Source organism: Bombyx mandarina, chromosome 18 (genome assembly GCF_030267445.1).
Source record: "Bombyx mandarina strain Sakado chromosome 18, ASM3026744v2".
Taxonomy (NCBI): domain Eukaryota; kingdom Metazoa; phylum Arthropoda; class Insecta; order Lepidoptera; family Bombycidae; genus Bombyx; species Bombyx mandarina.
The window spans coordinates 6,246,173-6,256,566 of NC_143224.1; the positions used below are offsets into that span (position 1 = coordinate 6,246,173).

General features: G+C 34.0%; 1 protein-coding gene and 2 long non-coding RNA genes across 3 annotated transcripts; 1 reads left to right on the forward strand and 2 right to left on the reverse strand.

Moving 5' to 3' along the window:
- The first annotated feature begins 846 nt into the window (after positions 1 to 846).
- On the forward strand, positions 847 to 2,212 carry mRpL17 (mitochondrial ribosomal protein L17). Its single transcript, XM_089734793.1, has 2 exons — positions 847 to 1,128; positions 1,732 to 2,212. The coding sequence occupies exons 1-2, from the start codon at positions 931 to 933 to the stop codon at positions 2,140 to 2,142; spliced, it is 609 nt and encodes a 202-aa protein (XP_089590919.1). The 5' UTR covers positions 847 to 930; the 3' UTR covers positions 2,143 to 2,212.
- On the reverse strand, positions 2,211 to 2,780 carry LOC149500962 (uncharacterized). Its single transcript, XR_016324613.1, has 2 exons — positions 2,748 to 2,780; positions 2,211 to 2,439 (listed from the first exon to the last, which is right to left on the reverse strand). It is a non-coding gene; the product is annotated as an uncharacterized LOC149500962 (long non-coding RNA).
- Positions 2,781 to 3,641: 861 nt separating this feature from the next.
- LOC149500963 (uncharacterized) lies at positions 3,642 to 5,577 on the reverse strand. Its single transcript, XR_016324612.1, has 2 exons — positions 4,191 to 5,577; positions 3,642 to 4,081 (listed from the first exon to the last, which is right to left on the reverse strand). It is a non-coding gene; the product is annotated as an uncharacterized LOC149500963 (long non-coding RNA).
- Between the last annotated feature and the right edge of the window lie 4,817 nt (positions 5,578 to 10,394).

The following is a 10,394-nucleotide window of genomic DNA, read 5'->3' on the forward strand; positions in this document are numbered from 1 at the left end:
TTCACTACATATTATCATTTTTCATGAAAATAAGAATAAAAATTAAAATAATGTAATAATAAAATTATGTAATGTTTCTTAATAATCAACTTCATTTTACTTCATAATATAATTTTTCATAAAAATATATAAAATATTAGGCTTTATGATATGACACTTTTACCTTTCCAGTTGGGAAATAAAACTACTACTACTACTGGACTTTTTGGCGGGAACGCGAGGAGTGAGGTTTTAGGAAATATGCTGTCAACTGTTGTCGTTGCGGATTGAACACAAACTGCAGTACAGGAAGCACTTATTTATTCCACAAGCACCTTAAAATCGTATAAATTAATAATTAACTTGCTTTTTTATCTTTGAACCTTTTAAAAACGTAGAACACAATTTTTTATCATGAAATTTATCTCTATCTGGCAGCCTGTCTTTTTTTCTTAGGGATGTCTCCCGTTGCTAGTGCTGTTTGTGAAAAAACCATTCACCACAAGGTTGTGTGATTTGTTTTATTTTCTCTATTTAGGTAGTGTTTCTTCGGATTCAAATGAGTAATAACGGTGGTTTATTAACTGCTTAGAATCTCTGAAAGTGCACAAATGTGGGAAAATGATACAAAGCCGCTGGACGCAGCTTCTCGGGATCCTCCAAAAAGTCCACTGAAAAAGTCTCAGAAATGACCGGCATTTTACTGAGACTATATTTCATCACATATCATCTCATCTCATTTCATATGATTTCATTTCTTTTCATCTCATTTTATTCCATTTCATAATATCATTTTTCATATATATATATATATATAAGATTAGGCCGTATGGTATGATTCCTTTGCCTTTCCAATTGGAAAATAAAACTACTACTACTTGACAGTTGACCATTACTTAGGTTAGATTTAAGATTTCCAATTTTAATAAAGAGAAAGAAATTAAGATAACAATGAATCAAGCAGAAGTTTCCAAACTTGTTTCCAAACTTCGTATGAATATTAAACCAGAAAACCGTCGGTTAAAAAATCTTAAAGGTCCTGAGGGCAGGATTGATAAATTACGTAAAACAGTAACAGGATTAATAAAATTCGAGAGAATAGAATTAAATATTAACCGAGGTGATGAAGCTCGCCAATATGCAGAAAGGGTAACGACTTTATTTATTCAGACGTTCTCAGTAGTAGAATACTATCATAGCTTTGCTTACTATAACAAATAATTACAAATAAAAGGCACTTTAATGCTCTTATTCAAGGTATAGATGATAATTATTTAAGCTATCTGATGTTAGATGATCAACAGAGCTCATAGTGTCTATGCTCAGCGTGAATGCCGTTATCACTGTTGTCTCTCCTTTATAAATTGGTATTGAAGTTAGATTGAAATTAAATTAGAATTAGAAATAAACTGCTTTAACACTGAAAAAAACTATTTTTGAGCCTACTGAATGAGATATGTACTCTAAAACTAATTAAATAACAATATAAGGCTTCCATAATGTGTAAATACATATACTGGTTCGGCCAATATTTAGTGTTTGTTTATTGATTGGTTATAAAAGAATTTTACTATTTTAATTTGTTTGGAACGCATTGCATGGTGTTCAATTAATAATTATTGATAGGTAAAAAGAGAGAAATCCCTTCTATAGTCTAATGATAAATTATTGTTGATATTGAGTTCAAAAATAAATGTGATGAATTATTGTTAACATTATGTCAGTGTATTTATATTAACTTATTTATTCCAGCTTATATCGGAAGCTATCCGTCATGGTGACTGTCACAAACCAACTATGGACATGGCCAATTTTTGGCTTCTTGAAAAACAGCTTGTTCATAAATTATTCAAAGTTTTGGTTCCAAGATTTGAAAACTCGACAGTTTCTTATACAAAAATGATTAAAGCACCTAAAGCTCAGAATACTGAACATACAAATAAAATTGTATTAGAACTGCGAGGTAATCCATATCCAGATTTAATTGTCAAACAACCAAATAATAGATTATGGATTCAAAATGTATTGCTCGATGCTGCAAAATATGATTATAGGCAATCAAAAATTTCCGAAATTGCTGCAAATATTGGTAAAGATACCCAATTAAGTTCATCAAGTTTAACAGCAAATAGTAAAATGGGAACTCGAAAAGAAGAAAGTTGAAATTGTTTAAATTACCTTGTTAATGATTAATTTAATAATAGAATTTTTAACAATAAAAATTAAAAATTGATGTACTAGAATATTTATTTTAAAGACACTGACCGACTAACTTATTATTAGTGAGATTAATGTAATAAAATATGATACAAGGACTCTATAAACAAAGCATTGGACTGGTATGCAGTGTGTTCTATATCAGGTATTCAGGTTTTTCAATGAATAATAATAAAAGTTTTTATTGTGTTGTGGAGGGGATGAGCTAACTGGTCCATCTGGCGTTAAATGGTTACCAGAGTCCTTAGACCAGTGATTCTCAACCTTTTTTTTTGTTGCGGCACATATTTAACGATTTTATTAATTATTTACTTACTACAACACACTGCATAAATAGTTTATCAAAAAATTTTAATATACGAAATAAACTAAAATATACTATTTTTTTTTTTGTATTTAAATATATATTCATGTTTAAAATATTTTTCTTTTAAAATGATATAATTTAATAATATTAACATTATTATATAGTATTCGCAAAATTTGGCGGCACACTTTTGAAATTTGGCGGCACACAAAAGTGCCGCGGAACAGTGGTTGAGAATCACTGCCTTAGACATTAACCTAAATGCTGTCACCCACCTATCAAGGTCCAATCTATCAAGATGAGTTCTAAGACTCAGTTCTATAATACAATAGCAGCATACTTCTAACCGAAATGCATTACTGCTTCACGGCAGAAATAGGCAGGGCGGTGGTACCCACCCGCGCGGACTCACAAGAGGTCCTACCACCAGAAATATAAAAACATATCTCTTCGACATAATGTACTATAATTTGCACGTAAGTACAAATGACTCTTAACAATGTCTCACCACCCTTCGTATACCACCCCGCCGCCGCACAGTGGGTCGATTCTATGATTTTAGTGACTTAGGGACCAACTTTGTTTTTTTATAATTTTTTTTATGTAGATAGATAGAGCTCGTTAATCTCAATAATAATTGTTTTGGGCAAAAATTACAAAAACTTTATAGTTTGGTCAGAAAAATGTGTTTTGTGATTTTTTTGTATGGAGCGGGTCACATTAAATTAAATTTCTGCTAAGTACCGCGAGGTCCCGCTTTGAAACTTTATTTTCCTTATACCTTGTCTAGTCTACTATCATTTGATGCTATGAACATGTGCATAAAGTTGCAACTCTGCCAAATAAATGGATCGAAAAAATTTAATAAATACATAGAATAAAAACCTTTATATTTTTTTTCGTAAGTGCTTTTAAGTTAAATTTGATATGGATTAGTAAGTAAAAGCACGTAATGATACCCATAATTAAATAATACCTAACAACAATACATTTAGTAGGTCTCTAATTATGCAATCTCTCTAAATATTATATATTTTGTTTCACCTTTCGATCTTTGGGTCAGAAGACGAAAGAAGATTGTGTAAAATATCCTCATTAGTCGACGTTCTACTTCTCATTCTTGAATAACATCTCTCTGTATATTTCCGAAAATCTTTATTGCGAGCTTCCGCTGCCTCTTCCGAGAGCTTACCTATACGAATGGCACCAAAGTTCTTCATTATTATATATCACTGCCATGTGCCAACAATTTATGGATACTGGAAGGCATATATAATACCAGGGATATAAATTAACATACAATTCTGCAGTATATCTAAAAAATTCCGAAAAATTGGAAACGCGCTCTCCAGATGCAACAGAGTGAAGAATCACGTGAAACCTTTACGTATTCCTGTTATGCGGGCTGTTTCTTCTGCATCCCTGAAAAATCTTCTGGCAGTATTGCCATCATTGGTTGTTCCTACTCCTTGCTTGACAACATCTATAAGTAAACCGCATTCCTTTTTAAACGCTTGCTGTATAGCACTTTTTCTGGTTGTTATTTTTTCTTTGTCATCGCCCCTTGCAACTCCATTTCTTGAAGTCCAAACGATAAGACGTAAACAAAAAAAGTGTCATTTAAAAAATTATCTCACAGGAAACTACATACGATGAAAAAATTGTGAAGTAATAAAATTATATTTACCGATATGAAGTAAGCACTCCATGCATTTTATCCAGGCATGTAAAGATGGCATTCCATACTGGAATATTTCTTCATTATTTTCTCTTTGATAAGCAAGTCACTCCAAAAAACTCTGACGGTTTTGCTTTGCAAATATCACAGACAGCAGAAAATGTTTCTGAAAAATATGAGGTTATTTTGCCGTCTATCATCATCATGTGCAATTGATGCTTAACTTCAACTTGTTTGATTTTTGATGGCTGAAGTCTTTCTATTTCTTCTGTTATGCTAGCTTTTATAATTGTCACTGTTGGCTGCGTTTCTTTTGTAAATTTAAACATTATTGGACGGCAATAAAAAGTTGATGAGGGTAGGTCGTTTTCCCAAACAATTGTTCCATCAAATTTCTGAAGCCTTATAGGAACTAGACTTTGACCTGGGGCTCTATCAAAGCCTATTTGCTTATAAGCAGTAGCTCTCTTGCAGAGTCCAAATCCGAAGTAATCACATCTAAAAGCCTATATAGCGCCAAGTTTAGTAATGCTTGCATTTTAATAGCAGCTCCTTCTTCAGTAATAATTGCCTCGTCTTACCCTGGATAACATTTGGTCTTTTCTTGCTTAATTTTATATTAAGAAGGGTATAAATCAGACCCATTTTCACTTGCTGCTTCTCTTAGGTTTATATACTGCCACTTAATTTAAGTGAAACTAATATTGCCTTATCGGGAGAATATGTACTACTTTTCACTTTACTTGTAATTAAATACTTATTAACTTTTTCTAGATCTTCGGGGTGATTTTGACAAGTGGTTCATTATTTCTCCTACATCTTCATTTCTAGTGTTTCTCAAACTAGCAATTGTAGTAGCTTTCATTTCATCCGGGGATAACGAAAGCGATTGGTAAATTTGTTCAATGCGTCTTCGTTTTTGCCTGGATCCCAATTCTTAAAAAGGTTTTCGAGGTGCAAAAATAGATGTCGAGGCTTCTGTAGTACATTTGAGGGTGGTACATTTTCAAAATCTTGTGTATTAGAAATCTCGAGCCTTTCATGTGCAGTGTTGATAGCTTCAGGTATCATTCCTTCGGGCCAGTTTATTGCACATTCTAACCAATCACATTTTTTTCTTATAAACTGTGCTAACATGCGACTACTTCGTTTCCATATTGCACTTATATTTGAACAAAATTGCGTACAGAATTTTTGGAGCTCAACATTTTTCTCTTCGGTCACGTTTATTTGATTTTGTAGGAATTGAAAGAGTTTTTTATTATCAGACAGCGACTGTAGTTGCTCTTTTAAAATCATAAATAATCCTAAATTGTTAACAAAATTACCAATTATAACGGAAACAGCAAGATCACAACGACAATCACGAGATGTTAGTAGTAGTACGAATAAACGAACACTAGTTAATATATAATAAACATGGTCACTTTATACTTCCAGAGACAAACAAATGTTTACTATATTTTCTACTACCCAGTAATGGCTACTTAACTAATTATCCTCATTAAATAATGTTAACTATCTTAATAATTAGAGATTGCTTAATTAGAGACCTACTAAATGTATTGTTGTTAGGTATTATTTAATTATGGGTATCATTACGTGCTTTTACTTACTAATCCATATCAAATTTAACTTAAAAGCACTTACGAAAAAAATATAAAGGTTTTTATTCTATGTATTTATTAATTTTTTTCGATCCATTTATTTGGCAGAGTTGCAACTTTATGCACATGTTCATAGCATCAAATGATAGTAGACTAGACAAGGTATAAGGAAAATAAAATTTCAAAGCGGGACCTCGCGGTACTTAGCAGGAATTTAATTTAATGTGACCCGCTCCATACAAAAAAATCACAAAACACATTTTTCTGACCAAACTATAAAGTTTTTGTAATTTTTGCCCAAAACAATTATTATTGAGATTAACGAGCTCTATCTATCTACATAAAAAAAAATATAAAAAAACAAAGTTGGTCCCTAAGTCACTAAAATCACAGTATCGACCCACTGTGCGCCGTGTACCTGCCTTCGATGACTCATTTGTTTTTATCGATAATGGCGTTGCGCCCGCGCCACACGCTACCGCCCTAGCCGGGCTATGTTTTATGACCCAAATTGCACGGACAAAATAATTCTATAGTAAGCGGCACGTAAGTTGGCAAGGTTTTGGTGTAGTGGGGGTAATGTCGCGCATAGTGCACATTGCAACAAAAAATGGTCACTTTTATTGCCCGCATATAATTTTATTTTATTTTATTTTTTACTTGCCATAATTTGTTTTTAAGCCTGTGTGCTTAGAAGAAAGTTAAAGAAAAGAGAGGGATTCGTTAAGTGTATTAGGTGTTATAAATAAAATACAATTAAAAGTTAAGAAGTTTATTTAAAAAAATATACTTCATATTAAAAATTATGTGTCGCCATCGTCACTATCATTTTCTAATAGTGCTACCCCTTGGATTAAATTTATGGTAGCACCTGAGCTGGTGGAAGGAGTTGGCTCCTCATCGTTGACATAACGAAGAGTCGCTGTCGTCACTGGCGTAAATAATAAAACGCTCAGTGACTGAATCGACTATATGGTAATTGGTATTTGGTCCTGGCATTGCAAACAATTTAAAAAAAATAACACTCGTAACAAAAACTAAATTTAAAATAATAATAACAACTCGTAACAAAAACTCAATATAAACAAAGGGTTCCTACAATTTGGTAGGCGCATGTGTAATCAGGAGCGAACGGAACGTAGACGCGGTGCGGGAACGGAGGGTCGATTGACTCACCAATCGCGCGCTCGGAACGGTGCTACGTCTTTCCCGCGTCCCGCTTGACAACCAAAGAGACCTAAAAAACGACTTCTGCGCATCTGACGATTCTTGCCAAGTTACGTGCCGGGGACTATACTATAGGTAGGTATAATATTAAGTCCTGCATTTTATTTGTGTCTAATAATTTGCTATTTTTACTTTTTAGTTTTGCATGACAACATATAAGAAAATTTAACAGAAAACATTGCCTCGAGAATTAATCATAAGTCTATTCAAGTATTTATTACTCACAAGTTCAGAAGTAAAGCCGTTCAAACAGAAAATAAATTAATAAATCAGATGACATCACCCTTGAAACTTCATACCCATTCTGTTTCTACATCACCATTTAAAGTTACAAGAGGCAATTTCACGTTGCCACATTACATAAACCTTCACCAATCAATCATCACCATCAACAATATCTCTCCAAATTAAATCTATATTAGACTACAGTGAGATGATACAATACTATAGAAAACAGGAGGCATCTAAAATTCTGGAATGTACCTTGCTTAAAATTACAAAGAGCCCGCGATCTTACATTGAAGTTCCCAAAAGCTGTTATTACTTAATTGATTTAATAGAAAAACAAATTGTTTAAGGAAAATTAGATTATATAGTCTATATATAGATAGGTGTTTAAGCTATCATGGCTGATTGTTGTATTTTGTAGATTTATTTTAACAAATAAATCATAAATCTCGTCATTAATATGAAAATAAATACATTTTTCAAAATCCTTGAAGCCTGTTTCATTACCTACATCAATTAGTATATTTTGGCGATACTTGACTACTGTCATCATGCTTAGTGCAGATAAGTAAGCAGAGACCACTCGGCATCAGGTGGATCTTATGCTCGTCTGCCTACGAAGGCTATGAAATAATACCAAAAAATATTGGGCTTCCACGATGCGGACGTATTTGTATTGTACTAAGAAATCAATCAAAGTAGATATAGAGATAATCTCAAAAAATCCGTGCGAAAGCAAAAATATTTTTTTCCATCAAAATAATTCTATCAATTTCACAACAATGCACATAGTGCCAAGGGCAGCGGCTTGGCTCTGCCCTTGGCATTGCTGAAGTCCATGGGCGACGGTAACCACTCACCATCAGGTGGGTCGTATGCTCGTCTGCCTACAAAGGCAATAAAAAAAAAAAAAAAAAAATTAGAGTTAAAGCTATCGGCCTGAGTCTTGAGATCTGGCTTTGACATGCGCAGAAGCCCATTTTTGTGTCTGTTTGAGGGAACGAAGCAAGAACGGGGGTGGCACCGGCCATATTGATTACGTGGTTGGATCTTCCCGCGTCGCGTCACATGCCGTCAGTTGTGATCATAGATTATACACTTAATATGTTGTGATTGATTCCCTGTGTTGTACACGTGCATCACTGCAGCAAACTACACTTTCGTCCATTTAACAACCTCATATAATTTATATTGTTTTTGGTACTTATGTATTTATTAACTTAGTATTATTATCATATTCTAATAATGTAATATTTTATTAAAATGAAAATATATACAGTGTTAGGTAGTAAAGTAGCCAATAAAACTGATATAATTAAAAATAATATCAATGAAATGTTTAACTTTTTTTAATTAACAAAAAAATATCTGTAAATATTGTGTATCAGTAGCTCATGTTAGCAGCAAAAACGTTAGTTGGAGCTTTAAAGCTGTGCCGACCTGATCAAAGAAAAAGTTAAGTTGATGGCTGCCATTGATTTTTCACTTATTTCGTGTATGCTATAGTATGATTAAAACAACATAAGCACATACTTACCTAAAATCTCTATTTATTTATTGCATCCTATTTTAATCTTTTTATTTTATTTTTTTATTGCTTAGATGGGTGGACAAATTCACAGCCCACCTGGTGTTAAGTGGTTACTGGAGCCCATAGACATCTACGACGTAAATGCGCCACCCACCAGTTCTAAAATATATATAGCACCTATCATTAATAGGATTGTTCTCATTTCAAAAAATGTATTAAATCGTTTTCATATCATTTATGACTGATCCTTTATGTGGACACAACAGGCTATTATATTTGATCAGGTTTTTATATTGGATCAGGCTGTAATATTTGTTCAGGCTGTAATATTGGATCAAGCTGTTATTTTGGAACAGGTTACTAGAACTATTCTTTCACTGGAACCCATAGAGTTATCCATGGAGTTTAATAAGTAGTTAAAATAGTAACTCTATGGAGTTAGCTTACCTAGGCGGCACTGAAAATTTCGGGAATTAACGAAGTGACACAACATTACTATTTAAAAATGTATTTATTGCTTTTCGAAGTATTCTCCGCGAAATTTGACACATTTTTCCATACGATGGAACCAATCATTGAAGCAACCATTCCATTCGGAAGTTGGGGTCTCCAAAATGGCCGTTTTGTAGGCGTCCACAGCTTCTTCAAGTGATGAAAATCTCTGTTCACGCAATTTATTCTTTATTTTAGGGAAAGTATAGAAATCATTAGGGCTTAGGTCGGGGCTGTACGGCGGATGGTCTAATAATTCTATGTTTTCTTGCTCTAAGAACTCTTTTGTTCTGTGCGCGGTGTGAGAACTCGCATTGTCGTGATGGAGGATGATGCGGCGGTTGCAGTTCTCTTTACGGAGTTCAGAAACGACCTGTGGCAAACAAATGCTAGCATACCATTCTGCATTAACCGTTCTTTGTCCCTCAAGAGGAATAGTCGTAACATGGCCGGTTTTGGAGACAAACGTGGCCACCATTTTTTTTGCAACACTCCGTGAACGAATAATTTTTGTTGGCTTTAACTCATTTTCGAACACCCAAACTCGTGACTGGTTTTTTGTTTCGGGTTCGTACGCGTATATCCAGGATTCGTCACCTGATACAATGTTGTATACAGCATTTGAGAATCCTGCGTGGAATCTTACGAGAGTTCTGACGCACCAAGTAACGCGAGCCGCTTTTTGCTCTTCACAGAGCGAATGCGGTATCCATCGGGAAAACAACTTTTTTACACCTAATTGTTCATGCAAGATTATTTGTATTTGACTCATGCCAATGTCTAAAGTTGCCTGAATTTCGCGGTATGTCACATGTCGATCTTCCTCAATCAGCTTACGCACAGCATCAACGTTTTCTTGGGTGACTGCAGTTTTTGGACGACCTTGACGGGGATCATGACTGAGCTTGACACGTCCACGTTGAAACTCAGCAAACCAGCGATAAATTGTGGTTTTGGATGGGGCTTCATCACCAAATGCAGAAATCATCCGGTCAACACACTGTTTTTGTGTTAAACCACTTCGAAAGTCATAATAAATCATCGCTCTTGAATTTTCTCGAGTCAATTCCATTTTCTCAACGACTAAACAAGTTTGACAAAACCTCGTGACAAGACCGAGAATCTTTT